This window comes from Mangifera indica, chromosome 12 (genome assembly GCF_011075055.1).
Source record: "Mangifera indica cultivar Alphonso chromosome 12, CATAS_Mindica_2.1, whole genome shotgun sequence".
Taxonomy (NCBI): Eukaryota; Viridiplantae; Streptophyta; class Magnoliopsida; order Sapindales; family Anacardiaceae; genus Mangifera; species Mangifera indica.
This window is the reverse complement of record NC_058148.1, coordinates 320,385-342,986: the sequence shown is the minus strand read 5'-3', so window position 1 is coordinate 342,986 and position 22,602 is coordinate 320,385. Positions and strand designations below refer to the sequence as shown.

The window sequence follows — 22,602 nt, the reverse complement described above, 5'->3', positions numbered from 1 at the left end:
TAGACTCTAATTTAAGGAGAGCTTCATTTCGCATAATAAACATCAAAGTTGGATTGGAAATGAATTTTAATAACAATGGTATATTATTTATTGTACTCGTCCTAACCTGTCTTGAGGAAGGAATCTACAGCCACAGAGAATCTGGCCCGGTTTAATGTGTGCAACACTACAGATTTAACCTGATGCAGCAAAGCAGTTAACACAAACTCAAACTCAAACTCAAATTCTGCTCAGTTTGATCCTTCCAGAGAAGCATGGCACCCTTCAGCTCCCCACCCAAAGGAAAATAATTAAAATATCAGTTTTTCAAGAAAAAAATAATTAAAAATTTTAATAAAAATGTTGGTGTTTAAATTTTTAAAATTTAACAAGTGAAAATTGATTTTAGACCAAACCTTGGGTAGAAATAAGTTTTTCGACCTATTTTATTTTATTTGTTTAGCTATATGTATCTCTTAAACAATAAAATTATTAATATAATTTTATATATAAATAATAATATATTATTATATAATTAAATATTATTTTATTTTTAATTATTTAATTATATTTTTTTATAATAAAGATATAAATCAAAACTAGAGTTTGTCCTCTTAGTTTCGGTATTGTTCATCTATTCTAAAAAAGTTTGCATCTCTGCGAGCCATGTCCATGTCAACATAGGAGGATGTTGAATGTGGTCACTTTGTGTCAGTTTGTGGAAGGTAGAGGAGAGGAGAGGAGAGGAGAACAGACAGCTGTGGGGACAGAGGTTGCGTGATGCTGCCACGTGGGATAATCACCTCATCCTTTCTAACCTGGCTGTTGTTATCTTATGCTCTGTGATCCTTCCACGTGTCCTCTATGTTTGTAGTTATTGGCACATGGTATGTAATTGCAAAATGACCGTTCGTTAAACAAGGAAAATGTTAAACAACATAGAATGTAACGTAAATATAATTTCAATAAATCTCAAAATGTTTAAAATTTTGCATTTATATTTTCAAAATATTACCTTTTTACAATAAATATGAGGCGGTAATTAATAAATAAATATATATATATATATATATATATTATAAAGTTTAATTATGTTTTTAAAATTACACATGAATTATCAGTTATCATCTTGAGTTTAAAAAATAACCTTTTTAATTTGATAAATTTAAACTTAAATTTTACGTAAATATAATTAAATTAAATTAAATTCGAGGCAAATAATTTGATTATATTATCATCGTAAGCAAAAAAGTCAAAGCGTTTGTTCACATTAAACATTGTCAATTTCATATTCCCTGTTGGTAGGAATTAATTATTATTATAATCACATTCAACACCTTGAATACTTTACTTTCATAACGAACATCAACAAACCTATAATTGGACACATGCTTCCCTTTCAACACCACCTACAAATCTTCTTCTCTCGACTATAAATCTCTGAACCCACTCATCAGCAATAAGCTTGCCTCATCAAAAGTTTTCTTCCTCTACTTAGCGTCTGTTTATTGTGAACCATGTAAGTTATCGTTCTTTTTGCTAACTTGATTATATAAATATTACCTACTATTCTTTTTGCTCAGTATTGACTAGTCAACATTGCTTTCTTATCCCAAAAGGCTATTCATCTAATCAAGGGAGTGGCCTAAGTTTTGACTCGTTCTATTGACAATTTGATTAGTTTTTGTTGAAATAAATATTAGAATATTATTTATTCAAATAGAATTATAATCTAGTAATATGTGGTGCATATATTTGTTACCAGAGGAACTTGGTGTAGGTTCCAACAGTTACAATTTTGGTCAGACTTGTTTCACTGTTGATGCACTCCCAACAGTTGCAATTTTAGTTAGACCGGTTTGACTTCCATAACCGTTAATATTGTTTAGGCTGATATCATTTTTTTCATCAGGTCAGAATCAGATCAGTGTGTTGACATGCCTGGGAATACAGAAGCAGTAGTAACAGGTGGGAAACTTCCTGGAGACGTCCATGAGAATCAAACTCACTCAAACTGCGGAAATGGCCAGAAAGATCCAAACCCTTGTATATTCAACCATAAATGGCTTCTTCTTATATTCTGGGGAATCGGACTGTTGCTGTATCCATTATTGGCCTACACTTTTGCCATCGTTGGAGATGAAATCAAGTGCGTTCGAATGGACAAAAGTATTGGGATAACACTTTACGTTCTGCTTGCAGTCCTTGAAATGCTCAATATAGTGCTTTATAAAATCTATGAAATGCCTAATGATTTACAAAGAAATGAGGTAGGCATGCTAAACGTATGTTGGCTATCAATCAAAGCTTTCAGCCTGTTTCCTCTCTCGCTGGTAAGTAACCAATGCGATCCCTTTTACAGTTAATATTATCAATCACCATGAAAATTTCAGTATTTATTATATCATTATAAAAATTTATAATTGTTGGAATTGACGACCACTTAAGCCCATGTATACAAGTTCTACTGTCTGGTGCGGCTAGTAGGGAGGCCCTACTGTCCAGCTGAATTGCTTCAGCTCACAGCAAAACCATCAATTTTATTGCCATCAATTTTATTGCAATTTAAGGATAAGCTGACAACAACATGGCGTCATGCTGGCTGCATCATATTTGCAATTTTTTTTTTCAAATATATATTTAAATAATATTGTTTTTGTCGATCTAACTGATCCAACTAGAAAAACTCAAACAGAGCCTTTGACTGAGTCAAGGCTGAATCCGATTATTATAACAGTGCTAGCATGTTCAATAGCGGTTTTTTTTAAAAATAATATTTGCCCCCTGACTTGAATTTCTACTCTGCTACTGTGTTCAGGTGATGATTATTCTCTTTCACACCGAAAATCTCAGCACACTTCTTTCTGGTGGTGAAGTCAAAGCATTAATATTCTTTCTACCCAAATTACTTCGACTGTTTACGTTGTCTGCAAATGCCATTTCCCCATCATCAACCTTTTCTGGGTGGGCTATTAAGTTCGTTTTTTCATACCTACTTATGGCTCAAGTAAGTTCATCAATTACTGTACTTTGTCTTCATATCTTGCACATCATTTTGACCCATTGTGGATCTCGTGATGTTTCAGGGCCTTGGAGCTTACTGGTATCTCCTAGCCTTGTTCACAGAGGACAAATGCTGGCAGAAAGCTTGCGGAAACAAAAATGGCGGATGCCGTGATGGTGCAAATATTTTATATAGTTGTAAAGAAAGTTCAGAAGTATACGAATTTGTTACTGGGTTTTGCTCAAGAAATACGACCATGTATGATTTTGGAGTATTCCGTGATGCCCATCAGTCTGGAGTTCTGGAGAAGAGAGGTCCCGCAGTAACGAGGATTTTATACTGTTTTCGATGGGCTCTGCAAAATGTCAGGTTTGTTCAGTAATACCATACTTGTATGGACTTGGAACTATACATGAATTCTAGTCTAACAGAATTTGAACGGTTGGCTCAAGGTTGCGCGAGCCACTATACTTGCTGTCTTGTAGACTATGCACTTTAAAATTAAGAGTGGATTCGAGATGAACTAAACTTGAATAAAATCGGTTTGAGCTTAACTCAAATCTGATCAATGAGTTTGAGTTGAAGCAGGTTAGTATACTTGATATTTTGTAAAGTCTGAACTTTGATTTAGAAATAGATTCGAGTCAAATAAAGTTTGAACAAAGGTTACTTTGATTTCAATTTTAACCTATGTTAGTTTGAGCTCAAAAGAGCCAATATGCCTATTATCTTGTGAACTATGAACTTTGAACTAAGAGTGGATTTAAGCCAAGTCCAATCCAAACAAGAGTCAGTTTGAGTCTAAATTGTTCGCCTTGTTTAAGTTGGCAATAAGTTTGCTGGTCATCAATGAAGAAACCAAATAAGAAGAAAAGTCACTAAAAAGATTAATATGTTAACAACTTCTTGACAACTTGTTTTGACTCAAACTTAAAGTCAGATCCACTCCTACTTTCTTTCATATCAAACAATTGTTTCATCTAAAAAAAGATACATGTAACGTTATTGCGCTTAACTTATTTTTGCAGTGGTTTTGGTCAGAAGCTTGAAGCAGGTACCCATGTATCAGGAAACATGTTTGTAATTTTCACAATCTTCATTGCAATGGCGTTGTTTTTCTTCTCGATGGGGCAAATGCAGGTTGGCATATTTGATTCGATTTCTTCTTAATTCCGAATATAATTTCATCTGCTAAAATTTCTACCATTTCCTCATCTGTCAGATATATCTGCATTCGGACTTTCTGAGATTGAAGAGGAGAGGAAAGAAATTGAAAGAGACGAAGCTCTCAACGCCCTTCAACAGACTTCCCAAGAGCCTCCGAAATCAGGTGTTGACGTACAAGCGAAATCCAGGGGGAGAAACTAGAGGTGATAATATTGAAAGCATATTCTGTAATCTTCCACAGAATCTCAGAAAGGAAATTACTCGGGAGCTCTCCTTGGAAATTCTCAGAGAAGTAAGTCCTTCAGGAATTCATGGCATTTTAACTAAATTTTACCTATTGTCTCTCTCTTTTGGGAGGTGATTTTAAAAGCAAAATTGTGAGGCCAAATAAGCTTAAAACGGATAATATCTTGTGGCTTCTAGCTATATGTGGGGATGCAGTCAAGGGGTTGTGTTGATGTTAGAAACCTCACATTGAATTAAAGTTGAGAATTTTCGGTCAATATAAATTCATTATCTCTCTCATAAGGCGTCTTTTAAGGACAAAATCGTGAGATTAAATAATAATCTTTAGTTGAGATTAAGTCAAATATAATTCGATTGTGTCTCTTGTGAGATGCATTTAGGGACAAGATTGTAAAGCCACTGAATGCATGTAGACAATAAAAGGTTCGTAGTCAAGGGGCTGTGTTGATGTCTCACATCAAATAGAAGATGGAGAGTTTTAAATCAACATAAACTTTTTATCAACCAGGAAAAAAAACCGTGAAACCATCAACTACTGAAGTGTAAAATGCCTATGTGTGTCTTGGCAGTATTACATATGTTTTAAGTTTAAACTATAGTAGCTAGTTGTAGCTTTAACCTAGATGCATTGATCACATTCTAATTCTTGTATACATATATATGTATATATGCCAAGGTGGAAGAGTTTGGAAGATGGGATGAAGAATCATTGAAGAATCTTTGTGCTTGTCTAAAGCCAACTTTCTATGTTGAGCACACTCACATTATCCGAGAAAATGACCCAGTTGACCGGATGATCTTTGTGGTGCAAGGCAAACTCTGGACCTACTCCTCCAGCCCAAAGGACGATTCCACAAATGACTCTGCCAAAGGTACCACACCCAACTTAACAATGAAACTATCTTTGAGTGTCCTTATTACAATTAAATTACCAAGAACAAAAGAGATTAAAATTTGTATGTACGATTTTATAGTATTGTTTTACGGGGAAGAACTTGTGGATCGGCTTTGGACGAATCCGTATACATCAACCCTCTCAGCCTCAGAAAGAAATATTCAAGCTGTTACGGACGTTGATGCCTTTGTTCTTATGGCATATGACTTGAAAAGGTTATTGATAGAGCGTGGCCACACCCCAATCGCTGCCCAGGGAGCGGACGCCGGAAGCAACAGAGAAACACCCCAACGGTAATGCAGTAAAAGGTCAGAGATTTTTCAGGTATTGATTACGAACAGACATATTCCAATTCAATCTGCGTTTATTAGAAACTTTGGTATTTAAATTCAATATTGTATGGTTTTTCCCCTATCCGCTTAAATTGCATAATAATATATCAAAATTTGTATTTGTTTTTGTAGCTGTTGTAGTTTATATAGTATTGCTCTTGGACAAACTGTGAACAATAAACATAATATGGGAAAATGAGACAGTTGTAATCCTACCGGTGATGTTTTTGGTTAAAAAAAAAAAAAGGGCTCAATTTAGATTATTTTGTTTTCTTTACTTGCCAAAAAAACAAAATTTAGATTATTTTTAAACTAAGTTCGAGTTTGTAGTTGATTGACTCGGTTTGAATAAAATATTCAAAAAAATCTTAAAAATTTTAGATTTTACAATTTTCTAAAATTTTACTTTCTTAACTTTAGATACAAAAAATTAATTAATAAATATATAAATTATAATGTTTAAAACTTTAAATTTTATTCAAAATTAAGAGGTATAAATATGATTTTCAAACTGAGATTGAATCAATTGTTTATGTTTCAAGCTCAAGCTAAGAACTTTATAACTTGGTAAACTCAAGCATTCTTTTAACAATAAAATTATGTGTACCTATTTTAGGTACATAAATATATACACATTTATATGTGTCATTATATGATCGGATGATTTTGAATTAAGAATAAAACAATAATCAATCATATGATGACACATATGAGTATGTATATATTTGTGTACCCAAAGTGGATACACATAGTATTGCTCTTCTTTTAAAGCCATTAAATCGAACTGGTCCAACCAAATTGGGCTTGTTTGGGCTTGAAAATCAGTTTAATTTAACTCAAATTTATTTAAAGTCATCAACTTGGTAAACTTGAGCATTCCTCGAAAGTCATCAAGATGAGCTACAACTAAGCACTACTCACCTTAGCTCATCTAATTTACACCTTAGGTTCCAACCAAATTGGACTTGCATGAGTGTGAAAATCAATTTAGTTTGATTTAAATTTATTTAAATCAAATTTGCATTAAACTTAAATCAAAAGAGTCAACTTATTTTTTAAATTAAGTCAAACTTAAATTGAAAAATGTTAAACTCCGTCTAACTCACAAACCGGACAAATAACTCATTAATTTAAACTTTGCTTATAACATAAAAGTTATGTTAAACAGTTTTTAAAACGACATCGTTTTAATTATTATTAAGTAAAATAATATCGTTCTAAATTATAAATTTTAATTATTAATTTAAACCAAGCTTTGAATTATAAACTTGAGGACCGGCCAAACTTAAACTCCTTTTAACCAAATTGAAGTTATCCAATATTTTATTTGAATTAAATTTAAGCCAAGAAATTTTCAATGAAAGTTTCCATAAATTTCAAATAAAACATAAACATTTTGTTACTATCCTCATTAGACTTGGGCTTAGAAGAAAACAACCCAATGAACAAAAACCAGAGTTAAAGTTAAAAATTATGTTTCCTATCATCCTATATTGTATAGTATATATTACAGATTACAATACAAATAAAAAATATATATACCTTAAAATATATCAAGTATTAATATAATAAAATATATATTATATATAATAAAATTCTATATATATATATTTTATATATAAATATATACATATATAAATATATCATCATATAATTAAATAATTTTAAATAATAATAAAATAATATTTAATTATACAATAATAATAATAATATATATAATAAGTTAAGAATGCAAATTAATTTTTGTTTAAGAGAAGTAAAGATGTCAGTAATAAGAGTATATTTGCAAATTTTTTAAAATTTTAAGAAAATTGGTCATTATTAAAATTTTTATTATTTGTTTATTATTATTATATTTAAAATGATGTATCTTATCATATATATATCTACCATATACAATACAGGATAAGAAAAATTTTCGATACGCAATAAATTGGCGATCCCACAATTTTGTTAATAAAAAGAAAAAGAGCAAACTTTGTAACTCTCTATATTGCAGCCTTGGTAGCGGCCTGAATATCTCCCCCAGAACCGTGTTCAGCAATATTAATAACCTTGGGCTGCCTCTTCTTCTCTTCAGCAAGCTTCGGCACAGTGATCCTCAACACCCCATCTTCAAGATGAGCTTTAACATGCTCCAGATCCTCATTCACCGGCAGCCTAAACTGCCTCCAGAACTTCCCACTAGTCCTCTCAGCTCGGTGCCATTTCTCCCCCTCAACTTCCTTTTCACTCTTCCTCTCCCCGCTCACTATTAGCACCCTGTTATCCTCCAGTTCGATCTTTACATCGTCCTTCTTCATCCCCGGAGTGTCGAGAGTGATCACGTGGGCTGCTGCCATCTCTTTCCAGTCGGCTCTGGCCAATGCCAGAGTCTCCGTGCCTTTTGGGATGGTAAGTGGGGTTTGTTCCAGGATCCTGAAGGGGTCTTCTGTAGGGAGCATCATGTCGAAGAGAGTTGGCCTTGTGAATGGGACAAGTGCATTGGCTTGTGTGGCCATGAAGATGATTCCCAGCACCAGGAGGATTGTTGGATAGGCCATTTTGGAGAATAATGGAAACGTGTTTTTTGAGGTTGTGGAGTGATTGTTGAAGAGATTTGTTTGATAGTTTTTGATGATGGGAATGAAGGGAGATGAAGTGAGTATATATAGGTTTGATGGGGGATAGTAGTCTGGATTGCGCTTGAGAAAAGTTTGCGAAGGAAGAAAAGCTCCAGAAAGTTCTGGGAGGGTTGACAGATTTGTTGCATGAATTGCAATCGATTTTTTTTTTTTTTTGGAATGCTCTGGAGAAGACATTTTTATGGCTTGAAGGACATGCGATGTGTGCTTTTGACAATAAGGCTCAGCGTTGGGCCTCCATTAAAATATATGGGCCAAAATCCAGTTCAGTCTTATCCCCTATTTTTAAAACATTAGTATAACATTTGAAACTTGTTAATGTTGTACTTAACTCTTTTAAATTCGAATTGATCTTATCCTAAGTCTTATTTATGTTTAGTTTAGATTGAATTTAACTTTAGTTTACTAAAAATGTTTTACAAAAATATACTAAGTGATATGGTATTATTATAGAGATTCAATTTGAGTTATTTGAATTTAAATTCAAATTCGAATCAAATGATTTAAGTTTGAGTCAAAAATTGAATTTTTTTTTTTAATAGAACGGGTTGAATTTGACTCAACCCAAATAGAGAAAGATGATAAGTTGCTCATTGAATGAAAAGAAAAATTGAAAATCCTCAACGTTCAATAGCCAACACAAAAAGCCAATGTTTTCAAAGTCAAACTTGATGTTGACCTGATAAGGAGGATGGTCCAATCCAACTAGTGTTTAGAGCGATGAATTATTTAAATAAATATTAAAAATAATATATGTAAAGAAATATTTCAATGGTGGCAGACTTTTGGAAAGAGTTAGACTTGACCTTTGTTGAACACATTCTATACTTGATTTATTCACAGTATTCAAGCAGAAAGACAATAATTAGTTGAGGTGATAAGTAATGATAAAGCCATTTTAGTTAGTTACCTTACGAATTTTGCTAAGCAGTCCAATGCAATTGTGCAGCCAGCGATTCCAGTCCATGAACTGCTGTTGATGCTTTGCTACCTTTGAAATACCAGCACAAGATTGTACGACATCCTACCCACACTTCTCCACTGTCTACCGTATAAACAAATGCATTATTTGTAAATCCTCACGTAATCCTATAGCGGGGGAAGAAGAAAAATACCCCTTTCATCAGGCTCTCCAAATTACTTACTCCTTCTGTTAGAGCGTCCAACAGGTCTCTTGATTGTGGTTCTATTTGACCCAACAACTTCTTTATAGAATATTGGGATAACAACATCCGACTATTACATCACATTTTTTTTAATATTTTTTTTGAATTTTCTCATTGAATAAACTAATTTAAAAAATTTTTCTATTAATGAGCCAAACACTCATTATTTCTTATTAAATGGATCAAACTAATCATATTTTTTTCTAAACAAAACAAAATATCAATCTTAACTATGTTTGTTCAGTATCTTTAACAGAAAAATCTGTAAACTCAATCCCTTTAATAGGAAAATCTAAAATTGAGTATTTTTAATTAAAAAAACAAAGTTGGATCTGCTTTATAGAAATAAGTGTTAGTTCAATTCCTCCAATTGTCATTATCTCTAAAATATTTGGCTGTGGAATGCAGTCTGCATAATCCTGGAAAGCTATTAAAGGCATCAACCAAGGCTGGCTTAGAACCAAAAATCCGACTTTTAATGCTCCAATGAGCATCTTCAGAGATAATCCACCAACCAGGACCCAAAAGATGGGTTGCCGAAAGAATTCAACTTTGACAAACAGCTTTTCAAGTCCCCGCCACCCCGACCCTCAACATTGAATAAATTCTAACACTGAGAATGATGTATCAATCACAACTCCCGCACCAAAATTTGCACAAATAGTTAAAATATTCTCCATTTCTCTGTTGCTGTAAATCATGCCAGTAGGGCTAATTGTTGGACCGCAACGGTACAGCCGAAGCTTTTTCTACTGTCCCAAGTACTTTAGTAAGTGCCCTTGCTGTCAACTTAAAGCCCACTTCAGTTTCAGTAGGGATATTAACAATTTACTATAAAAAATGTGGCTGTAGAAACATAGTTCCCATTTGACGCAGCAGGGAAGCACAATGTTCCACCTCTAGGGTGCAGTATAAGACTAGCTTATTAAACAGAGCTTGAGAGCAATCTGCATATATAAATTCTGAATGGCTATCGGCTGGGAACTCATAATTACTCTTGATCAATTGTTTGATGCTGGAAGTGACATCAAGTTCCAACTCAGATATGTTTTGTCTCGCAAAACTTTTAAAAATAGTGGCTTTAACTGGTGATGGTATGGGCAAGAATCTTTGGTCTGCATCCAAATGAATCAGAGAATACTTCTGTGTCTCATTGATTGACAATTCAGCACTGTTAAGCACTGAGATGGCTGAACTAGCAAATCCAATCATCTCAGCAGATTTGGTCTCTTCGCGCTCCCTCTGACAGTACGTAGCAAAAATAAAATTTATGAGCTTGCTTCATGATTTGTAGACTACTTCAAATATATGCTTAATCATATATAACATCTGGTAGAAGAATCAACATTGGTACGTGCTGTCGTTGACACCCAAATTAAAATCTTAAATTCTTGCAACAAAAATGTAGTAAAGAAAAGTAGGGATCGTTCCCTCAAAGAGCTTTGATTAGTATGTCGTCACAAATAAATCAAAACAAAGAAATAAGGAGGGTTTTGAATTGAATGCAAATTATAATTAAATACTATAAATAAAAATTCAGTAAAATAATTTGAAAGTAAATAATCAATTAAACAAACCTTGGTCTACGGTCACATCCACCATTGGAATTACGATTGATCATCGAAACCAAAAATATCAAATTAATTATTCAAATATTCATTGTGGTATTAAATTTACTTGTCATTCCTTACGATTAGTTAATCAAAAACATGTATTTCAATTAACCATTACTGATTAATAATTCTGATATGATCTCGAATTTAATTAAACAATAGCATTACTAATTAGAAAGACCAACGAAGCAAGACAACACAAACGTACAATGTTGCATTTAATCCAGTTGATTATTTTCCTAGGATTTATAGGTTTTGATACAGCAAACGATAACCCTAGTTGCCACTTCGATTAGATGGGTTGAACAATTACGGATTCAACACCTAAACTAGTAGTAGATTATATTAATTGATAAACTAATTGCGTACCTAGAAATCAACCAACACAATCATGAAAAATAATTCAGAAAGATAATCAATACTCGAATATTTAAAAAGATGCATTAAAGATTAAAAATAAATCTCACAATCATTATAGTTCCATGGTTTCAGATCCCTTCAACCAAGAGAAAATATTCAGTCACTGTAAACCATATTTTACTCTCTAATCCTCCAATTACAATGATCTTGTATTCTCAAATAAAAATAAAAGTATATATATTATCTCCCTACTAAAAATCTGAAAAATAAAAGTCAATCATAATCTCCTAATCCAACCAAGTAAAAGTAATACATATCTTCCCAAAAAGAAAGGAAAAAATATATATTTTAATGTATATCCTTCCTTCAAAAATATCATTCCTTATCTATCTCAATTAATCGTCTTTTCTAGCTAGTAATTATCCATTTTCTAGGAAGCAAATCTTGATATTTTGTAGACCTTTGCAGCTGATCTGGACGTCCAGATTTAATTTTCGAATTCTGCTTTCGTCGTTTCACGTGCCCACGCCTAGTTAGCATCACAAAATTTGCAGATTAACAGGCCTGCTTCAATTTTTCATCTTTTTGGCCCAACTTACTCCAAAAATGCTCAAAACTTCCTAAATGCAAAAAGATAAATAATTCCATTAGATTGAATTAAATTTCCACGCAACATAAGGGAATTAGAGATCAAAATAATAACATTTAATGGTGTTATCAAATTCCCCCACACTTATCTTTTGCTCGTCCTCGAGTAAAACAAAAAAACAAAAACAAAACAAACACAAAAAAGGTTCCATCAATCTCTTTTCTCATGATACCAAAAAGTATGCATACTTTAGGATTCAAACCAACCGAGACTCAAGCAACAACACACATCATCATCAAACTTCACAAAGAAATATGCACAAAGACAAATCAAGACAATCACATTCTAAAGCATGTATAAAGTTTTGGTAAATCTCCTCACGGTTATCACTCATATCACTCATGTGTTTAATGGTTCGGTGTTTCTCTCAACTTCTTCCAATGCAAACATTCTACCATAAGCTTGCTTATGCACCAAATCTCTACCACTTAGATTATATATATACATAAATCAAAAGGACTTTATTTTAGGTTGTAATGGGGCTTTGGGTAAAGGTGAGGATTAATGGATATAAAAGACTAAAACCATGAGCATTAACAAAACATTTAAACACATAAAGGGAACAAAAATGTAAAGCTAAAACCACCAATTTCACCACATTTTTTTGCTACTTGCTATTGCCTTTCTCTTTTCTCTTTTTTTTTTTTCTGTCTTTTTCTTTTTTTTTTTTGTTTTTTTTTTTGAATAACTAAGAGAATTGGATAGCAAAGATAACAACATATGGCAATAACAATAACAATTTTCATGCCAACTTCTTTTCATCATCTCATCCTAATGCATTTAAATCCCCCATTTTCCCCCACTCTTAAATTTCTCAAGATAACAAATTCACCAAGCAACAAATTTTAGTTTAAATGCCCTGCTAATTTTCATGGTTGGGTGAGGATTTTTTTTTTTTTTACTAGAAGGCTTCGGTTTGTAATATGGTTTTAGCACAAAGAATCAAGGGCTTTGTAAGGCCCAAGAGGCTAACTAGGGAAATTAAAATAGGTTGGCTTTTTAAGCTAAAGGTTTTAAACAAAGAATGCCTTTATCATTTTCATGCATGCACATATCAATGTGGTCTCGAAACGGTTCAAAGCAAGTTTTAGAGATATATTCACATGAGAAAATATCACTCATCAAAGAAAAATATAGATTGATATGTATGTTTCAATCTTTTTCGGCTTAAAACTCACACGTTAAATCAATTCACCTCAACTTCAAACAAAACTCTAGCACTTAATTATCAAAATTTGTTTAAGTACATACCCTTAGTTAATCTAACAAATTAATGTACATTGCTCTCCTACTTAATCAGCTAAATCCCAAGGCATGCATACAAATTAATTCATTCAAATGAAATTAATGGAACTGTTTGGCTGACTAAAAACAAGGAAGAATACACCAGTTGCCCTATCAATGAAAAACAAAAACAAAAACCAAACTTTCACCAGCAACGAATAGCAACACAGACATAACAAAGCAAAAAAATGAGGCATAACCAGAAGAAGCATAACACAAAGAAGAACAAAAACAGAACAAAGAAGAATAATGCAGAGAAGAATAGAACAGGTAAACAAAACAGAGCAGGAAAAAAAAAAAAAGAACTGAAGGACATAATAGTACATAACAAAAAAATAAAACACAAATAAACCCTCCCCCACACTTAAACCAAACATTGTCTTCAATGTTTAAACAAAACATATAATAATGAAAACTAAAATATAAAAGAAAAGGGAAAGAAGACTTCTCTAGATTTGGGGAAAAGGAACATTAGTTCGAATTATGGAGAGTTGCAATTGATGGAGGATTCTTCGGATTTCGATGACAACTCTGGTGTAGTAGGCCTTCGATAGGTGGATTTTACTGTTTTTTGATGTTGTGAGCTGGTTCTAATCATGTCATTACAGAATAAGTATGGGAGCTGCTAGGGCTTAAGTGGGAGAGAAAGTGTAGTTTGACGGTATTGGCAAATGAGATTTCATATAACCCATTATTATACTTGCATTTAAGCATATGGGCCCCTTATGTTTAGTAGAATAACAAAACCAGAGTTGGAGTTTGACAGAAACACATGACCCAATTCCAGAATACCAAAATGCAGATTTCTCCCCCATGAACATTTATGGAAGGCTTACTGGAACCTGGCAGGAGATGATTGAACAGTAACATTAAAATGAACCTAATTGAAAATCATAAAACAATTACTAATTAAACATCCAAAAATCCTAAAACTGAAATTTAAAACTAAAATTGGAACACATAAACCGAAATTAAAAAACAAATGTCTAGAAAATTAAAATTGAAGCATTAATCAAAATAAGATTTAAAGCTTGGGTTGCCTCCCAAGTAGTGCCTTTGTTTACAGTCGTTGGCTCAACGTAATGCCTTCGTCTATTTATCCATGTAGATAGGATCTCTCAGCTCCACTTCTTCGACGTTTTCAGCTTGCACTATTTCGTAAAACGGTTTCAGTCTGTGGCCGTTAACTTTAAATAATTTTGATGTTGCTAAGCTCTGAATCTCTACTGCACCATGAGGAAAAACGTTAGTAACAACAAAAGGCCCAATCCAACGAGAATGTAATTTACTTGGAAATAATCGAAGTCTTGAATGATAAAGGAGAACTTTTTGGCCAAGTGAAAATTCTTTTCTGGAAATCATTTTGTCATGAAATGCTTTTGTTTTCTCCTTATAAATTCTAGAACTCTCGTAAGCGTCATTACGAATTTCTTCTAATTCTTGTAGCTGTAATTTCCTATGTTCACCACTCTCATCTAACTTTATATTGCATTGCTTGGCAGCCCAATATGTTTTATGCTCTAATTCAATTGGAAGATGGCAGGCCTTACCGAATACCAACTTATACGACGACATACCAATTAGCAGCACCTCCACTGTTCGGTTACAAAAATGTTTCCCTTGATCACTAATTAGAGCCTTCGGAATGTCGAACCTGCTGAATATGTTAGATTTAAGGAAACCTGAAACAACTTTAGAGTCATCAGTTCGGGTAGCTTTCGCTTTTACCCACTTCGAGACATAATCAATTGCCAATAAAATATAAACGTAACCAAACGAAGATGGAAAATGTCTCATGAAATCAATACCCCAAATATCAAAAATTTCACAAACTAAAATAGAAGTCTGAGGCATTTCATTTTTCTGTGAAATATTACCTGTTTTCTGACAGCGTTCACAAGATTTGCAAAAAGAGTATGTGTCTCGAAATAAAGTTGGTCCGAAAAATCCACAATCCAAAATTTTTCTTGCTGCCTTTTTTGTTCCAAAATGGCCTCCATAAGCATACAAATGGCATAAGGTAATAATAAAAGAAATTTCAGTTTCAGGTACGCACCTTCTTATAACTTTATCAGCGCAATATTTCCACAAATATGGATCATCCCATATATAATATTTTGCATCATTTTTCAGTTTGTCTCTTTGAGCCTTAGGTAAATCAGTTGGTAGTATGTTAGTAACCAAATAATTCACCATGTTTGCTTACCAGGGCAGTCTACAACTTGCTGAAAATAACTGCTCATCAGAAAATTGCTCCTGCAGATTCTACTATGTTTTTACATGAACCAGACGGCTTAAATGGTCAGTAACATGATTTTCTTGTTTAGCTTTGTCCTTGATCTTTAGATCAAATTCACTCAGCAGCAGAATCCATCTTATAAGCCTTGGTTTTGCCTCTTTCTTTGTTATCAAATACCTAAGGGCTGCATGATCAGAATACATAACCACTTTAGTACCCAATAAATAAGAACGAAAATTTTCTAATGCAAAAACAACAGCCAAGAGTTCTTTTTCAATAGTTGAATAATTTTTCTGTGCATCATTTAAGGTCATCGAGGCATAATATATGGCATGTGGCACCTTTCCAACTCGCTGCCCCAAAATAGCTCCTACAGCGTAATCACTTGCGTCACACATTATTTCAAATAGGAGACTCCAATCAAGTGGCTGGATTATTGGTGCAGAAGTCAGCAGCTGCTTCAACTTGTCAAATGCATTTTTACAGCTTTCATCAAACTTAAATGCCACCTCATTTTGCAGCAACTTGCACAATGGCAATACAATACGTGAAAAATCTTTAATGAAGCGTCGATAAAAACCTGCATGGCCAAGGAAAGAACGAACTTCCCGCACACTAGCGGGGTAAGGTAAAGATTAAATAATGTCAATTTTAGCCTTATTTACCTCAATACCCCTAGCTGAAACTACATGTCCCAAAACTATACCTTGCTCAACCATAAAATGACATTTTTCAAAATTTAAAACAAGGTTAGTTTCAATGCATCTTTGTAAAACAAGTGCGAGATTGCGCAAACAATTATCAAATGAGTCCCCATGAACAGTAAAATCATCCATAAAAATTTCTATAATGTGCTCAACATAATCTGAAAATATACAAACAATACACCTTTGAAAAGTAGCCGGCGCATTACAAGCTCTAAATGACATTCGTTGATATGCAAAAGTTCCAAATGGGCATGTGAAAGTCGTCTTCTCTTGATCTTCTAGAGCAATTACAATATGAAAATATCCTGAAAAGCCATAAGAAAACAATAGTAAGCCCGACCAGCTAGTCTTTCCAACATTTGATCAATAAATGGCAACGGAAAATGATCTTTACAGGTTACCAAATTTAATTTCCTATAATCTATACAAACCCGCCACCCATTCTGAACTTGAGTAGGTACCAATTCATTATTTTGATTTTTTACCACTGTGATGCTGGTCTTCTTTGGTACAACTTGAACAGGGCTGACCCATTCGCTGTTTAAAATTGGATAAATCACTCTGGCTTGAAGCAACTTCAAAATTTCCTTCTTTACCACTTCCATCATCGATAGATTCAGCCTCCTTTGTGGCTGTCAAATTGGTTTAGCTCCCTATTCAAGAAGAATTCGATGCATGCAGGTAGAGAGATTGATTCCTTTAATATCAATAATGGTCCATCCTATGGATGTTTTGTGCCTCTTCAGAATCTGCACTAGTTTCTCTTATTGCTGCTCATTTAACTTGCTGAAAAGGATCACTAATAAGGTCTCCCCATCTCCAAGGTACACATATTTGAGGTGATTTGGAAGAGGTTTCAGCTCCAGCTCTGGTGCCTGCAAAACAGAAGGTACCAATTTTTCATTAGGCACTGACAACTCAATATAAGATACATTACCTGTATTTTTCAATTCCACAAACTCATTCATCTCTGCCACTGTATTCTGCATATCTGAAATTAATTTAAATTCATCTTTTTCTTTCAAAATATTTTCATGGTTAGTTGCTTCCAACTCATCTTCATCATAAAAAATTTCCTATGCTAGAGAATCAATTAAATCAACTAAATACACAGGAAAATCCACATCAGGATATTTCATAACATCATAAATATTAAATTTGATAGCTTCACCATCAAACTTCATGGTCAGTGTGCCTTTATGAACATCAATTTTATTTTTAGTTGTTTTCAGAAAGGGTCTTTCTAGCAAAATATGTGTAGATTGGTCATTGTTTTCCATATCAAGAACATAAAAATTAGCTAGAAAAATTAATTTATTATTAACTTGAACAAGAACATCTTCAATCAACCCCTTAGGATATGCATTCGATCTATCGGCCAACTGAATAACTACACCAGTTTTTTCTAAAGGTCCAAGATTAAGAGCAGAATAAATGGAATATGGCATAACATTAATAGATGCTCCTAAATCTAACATGACCTTTTCAATTTTAGTGCCTTCTATGGTGCAAGGGATGTAAAACATACCTGAATCTTTGCATTTTTCAGGAAGACTTTTTTGAATTATGGCTGAAACATTTTCTCCTACCCTTATTTTTTCACATCTTTTGAGTCTTTGTTTCCTTTTCAATGTACATAACTCTTTCAAAATTTAGCATAACGAGGCACTTGTTTGATTGCATCAAACAGTGGGATATTAACTTCACACTTTCGAAAGATCTCATATAAATCCACATTGCGTTCGTATTTCAGTTTTCAAGCTTTAGGAAAAGGAGGAACAAGTTTGTATTCGCTGAAAGAAGGATATTTACCTGTCGCTACCTTTTCGGTAGAATTATTTTCTGCTACCAATTCTTCTTTGTTTTTCGCTTACTGTGTTAGTGTAGGTGGTGCTTTAATCGGCATCTCCAACTCTTTTCCACTTCTCAGCACTATGACACTAGCATTCTCCTTTGGGTTCACCACAATTTGTGACGACAGTTTGCTTGAATTTTGTGCTTCCAGCCTACTGATTGCAGTAGCCATCTGACTTATTTGATTTTTCAGATTCTGAATGCTGGTTCTTGTTTCTTATTGAAATTTCACAGTATTAGTAGTCAAAGTTTTAACAATATCTTCAAGAGATGTATCTAAATTAGAATTTTGAGTTGGTTGCTGTTGTCTAGGAATGTAAGGCTGCTGGTATGGCTGAAAGTTATTCGAAGGCTGATTTGTATGTGCATTCCCATAACGAAGATTAGGGTGATCTCTCTAACCTAAGTTGTAAGTATTCAAATAAGGATTATAATTGTGATTTCGCTGCTGTTGTCCTAAAATCCACCTACTGCATTAGCTTGTTCAGAGCAGTCCTCTTGAAGTGTTGGGCACATATCAGTTAGATGCCCTCCCACTGAACAAATTCCATAAACTTTCGTTGCCTTCATTTTTTCTACAACCATTTGACGTACAAGAGTAGTTAGATCATCAAGTCGTCTTTCAAGAGAAGAGACATTGACCTCATTGACACGTCGAGACGAATGGTCTGATCTATTCCCAAATTGTTATGAATTTGACGCCATGTTTGCAATTAAATTTTGGGCTGCTTCAGGTGTTTTGTCAGCCAATGCTCCACCACTCGCTGCATTAATCATATTTCTCTCATTTGATAAAAGCCCTTCGTAGAAATATTGAATAAGCAATTGGTCACTAATTTGGTGATGTGGACAGCTTGCACAGAGTTTTTTAAAGCGCTCCCAGTATTCATATAAAAACTCTCCATTCTGCTCCCTAATAACACAGATTTCTTTCCTTATGCTGACAACTCTTGATGCTGGAAAAAATTTCTCCATAAATAGTCTTTTCATCTCATGCCAAGTGGTGATACTTCCAACGGGTAGATAATACAAAAAATCTTGTGCATCATCTTTCAAAGAAAACGGAAAAGCCCTCATCTTGATTTGTTCTTCGATTACTCCATTCGGTTTCATACTTGTGCACACCACATGAAATTCTTTTAAATGTTTATGAGGATCTTCACCTACGAAGCCACAAAAAATAGGCAAAAGATGAATTAGTCCAGATTTTAATTCAAATGTAGTATTAACATCTAAATTAGGAAAAGTAGTGCAGTGTGATTGTTGATTCAAACTTGGAGCAGCAAGCTCTCTTAAAGTCCTATTTTCAGTCATGTTTTCCTCTGTTTCGCAAGTAGATCTATGTGCGTTCAGTCTCCTTTTTGCTTTTTTTCTCAGCCCTTTTGCAGTCTTTTAGATTTCTGGATCAAATTGTAAACTAGCTTGTTTCGAAGATCGTGTAAAGAACATACAAATTAAAAGCTCTCCGGCAACGACGCCAAAATTTGGTACGTGCTGTCGTTGACACCCAAATTAAAATTCTAAATTTCTGCAACAAAAATGTAGTAAAGAAAAGTAGGGATCGTTCCCTCAAATAGCTTTGATTAGTATATCGTTACAAATAAATCGAAACAAAGAAATAAGGGGGGTTTTGAATTGAATGCAAATTATAATTAAATACTATAAATAAAAATTCAGTAAAATAATTTGAAAGTAAATAATCAATTAAACAAACCTTGGTCTATGGTCACATCCACCATTGAAATTACGATTGATCATCGAAACCAAAAATATCAAATTAATTATTCAAATATTCATTGTGGTATTAAATTTACTTGTCATTCCTTACGATTAGTTAATCAAAAACATGTATTCCAATTAACCATTACTGATTAATAATTCTGATACGATCTCGAATTTAATTAAACAATAGCATTACTAATTAGAAAGACCAACGAAACAAGACAACACAAACGTAAAACGTTGCATTTAATCCAGTTGATTATTTTCCTAGGATTTATAGGTTTTGATGCAGCAAACGATAACCCTAGTTGCCACTTCGATTAGATGGGTTGAACAATTACGGATTCAACACCTAAACTAGCAGTAGATTATATTAATTGATAAACTAATTGCGTACCTAGAAATCAACCAACACACTCATGAAAAATAATTCAGAAAGATAATCAATACTCGAATATTTAAAAAGATGCATTAAAGATTAAAAATAAATCTCACAATCATTATATATTTTAATATATATCCTTCCTTCAAAAATATCTTTCCTTATCTATCTCAATTAATCCTCTTTTCCAACTAGTAATTATCCCTTTTCTAGGAAGCAAATCTTGATATTTTGTGGACCTTTGCAGCTGATCTGGACGTCCAGATTTAATTTTTGAATTCTGCTTTCGTTGTTTCACGTGCCCACGCCTAGTCAGCATCACGGAATTTGCAGATTAATAGGTTTGCTTCAATTTTTCATCTTTTTGGCCCAACTTACTCCAAAAATGCTCAAAACTTCCTAAATGCAAAAAAATAAGTAATTCCATTAGATTTAATTAAATTTCCACGCAACATAAGGGAATTAGAGATCAAAATAATAACAATTAATGGCATTATCAAATTCCCCCACAATTATCTTTTGCTCGTCATCGAGTAAAACAAAAAAACAAAAACAAAACAAACACAAAAAAGGTTCCATCAATCTCTTTTCTCATGATATCAAAAAGTGTGCATACCTTAGGATTCAAACCAACCAAGACTTAAGCAACAACACACATCATCATCAAACTTCACAAGGAAATATGCATAAAGACAAATCAAGACAATCACATTCTAAAGCATGTATAAAGTTTTGGTGAATCTCCTCACGGTTATCACTCACATCACTCATGTGTTTAATGGTTCGGTGTTTTGCTCAACTTATTCCAATGCAAACATTCTACCATAAGCTTGGTTATACACCAAATCTCTACCACTTAAATTATATACATGCATAAATCAAAAGGACTTTATTTTAGGTTGTAATGGGGCTTTGGGTAAAGGTGAGGATTAATGGATACAAAAGGCTAAAACCATGAGCATTAACAAAACATTTAAACACATAAAGGGAACAAAAATGTAAAGCTAAAACCACCAATTTCACCACATTTTTTTGCTATTTGCTATGACCTTTCTCTTTTTTTTTTTTTCTTTTTTTTTTTTAATAACTAAGAGAATTGGGTAGCAAAGATAACAACATAAGACAATAACAATAACAATTTTCATGCCAACTTCTTTTCATCATCTCATTCTAATGCATTTAAATCCCCAATTTTCCTCCACACTTAAATTTATCAAGATAACAAATTCACCAAGCAACAAATTTCAGTTTAAATGCCCTGCTAATTTTCATGGTTAGGTGAGGATTTTTTTTTTTTTACTGGAAGGGTTGAGTTTGTAATATGGTTTTAGCATAAAGAATCAAGAGTTTTGTAAGGCTCAAGGGGCTAACTAGGGAAATTAAAATAAGTTGGCTTTTTAAGCTAAAGTTTTAAACAAGAATACCTTTATCATTTTCATGCATGCACATATCAATGTGGTCTCAAAACGGTTCAAAGCAAATTCTAGAGATATATTCACATGGGAGAATATCACTCAAAGAAAAATATTGATATGTATGTTTCAATCTTTTTTGGCTCAAAACTCACGGGTTAAATCAATTCACCTCAATTTCAAACAAAACTCTAGCACTCAATTATCAAATTTTGTTTAAGTGCATACCCCTAGTTAATCTAACAAATTAATGTACATTGCTCTCCTACTTAATTAGCTAAATCCCAAGGGATGCATACAAATTAATTCATTCAAATGAAATTAATGGAACTGTTTGGCTGACTAAAAACAAGGAAGAATACACCAGTTGCCCTATCAATGAAAAACAAAAACAAAAACCAAACTTTCACCAGCAACGAATAGCAACACAGACATAACAAAGCAAAAAACACAAAGAAGAACAAAAACTGAACAAAGAAGAATAGAGCAGAGAAGAACAGAACAGGTAAACAAAATAAAGCAGGAAAAAAAAATAGAGCTGAAGGACAGAACAGTACATAGCAGAAAAATAAAACACAAATAAACCCTCCCCAACACTTAAACTAAACATTGTCATCAATGTTTAAACAAAACATATAATAATGATATGATAGTTTGTGTGTGTATTATTTTCTTTGTCTTGACAGAGAGTTACATAAAAAATTACGAAATTGTCACTGTCGTTTTTTTCATGTTTTTTATTGTTTTGCCTTGATAAATTTTTGTACATCACCTGATGATATGATAGTTTAATGTGTTGTAAATAGGTATGTATGAAACTTGATTGCATTGGTATTGTATTTGAGGCTTAATTTGAAAAAATAGTAAAGTAGTATAATTTAGAGTTTTTATGTTTTTTAGGTTTATTTTTAGTTAGGATGGAAAAAACTGCATTTAAGATTCGCTATGGACGCCAATGGGTTGAAGG

General features: G+C 33.2%; 2 protein-coding genes, 1 non-coding gene and 1 pseudogene across 3 annotated transcripts; 2 read left to right on the top strand and 2 right to left on the bottom strand.

Annotated features, from left to right (window-relative positions):
* The first annotated feature begins 1,900 nt into the window (after window positions 1-1,900).
* On the top strand, window positions 1,901-5,790 carry LOC123193626 (cyclic nucleotide-gated ion channel 1-like). The gene is made up of 7 exons (XM_044606684.1): window positions 1,901-2,312; window positions 2,798-2,986; window positions 3,066-3,352; window positions 4,012-4,123; window positions 4,206-4,442; window positions 5,073-5,268; window positions 5,371-5,790. The coding sequence occupies exons 1-7, from the start codon at window positions 1,917-1,919 to the stop codon at window positions 5,586-5,588; spliced, it is 1,635 nt and encodes a 544-aa protein (XP_044462619.1). The 5' UTR covers window positions 1,901-1,916; the 3' UTR covers window positions 5,589-5,790.
* A 1,821-nt stretch (window positions 5,791-7,611) lies between these two features.
* LOC123193086 (22.7 kDa class IV heat shock protein-like) lies at window positions 7,612-8,166 on the bottom strand. Its single transcript, XM_044605870.1, has one exon. It carries the CDS (start codon window positions 8,164-8,166, stop codon window positions 7,612-7,614), a length of 555 nt encoding a protein of 184 aa, XP_044461805.1.
* Window positions 8,167-9,145: 979 nt separating this feature from the next.
* The window catches only part of LOC123193084, a 28,800-nt pseudogene continuing 15,343 nt past the window's right edge, over window positions 9,146-22,602 (bottom strand).
* Window positions 18,955-19,061, top strand: LOC123193775. The gene has a single exon (XR_006497137.1). It is a non-coding gene; the product is annotated as a small nucleolar RNA R71 (small nucleolar RNA).

What these genes read in the sequence shown, in the direction of transcription:
- LOC123193626 (XM_044606684.1), top strand. Translation starts at nt 1,917, where the DNA reads ATGCCTGGGAATACAGAAGCAGTAGTAACAGGTGGGAAACTTCCTGGA. An exon ending in TGGGCTCTGCAAAATGTCAG is followed by an intron (nt 3,353 to 4,011) that starts GTTTGTTCAGTA and finishes TTATTTTTGCAG; the next exon opens with TGGTTTTGGTCAGAAGCTTG. An exon ending in CACAAATGACTCTGCCAAAG is followed by an intron (nt 5,269 to 5,370) that starts GTACCACACCCA and finishes ACGATTTTATAG; the next exon opens with TATTGTTTTACGGGGAAGAA.
- LOC123193086 (XM_044605870.1), bottom strand. Translation starts at nt 8,166, where the DNA reads ATGGCCTATCCAACAATCCTCCTGGTGCTGGGAATCATCTTCATGGCC.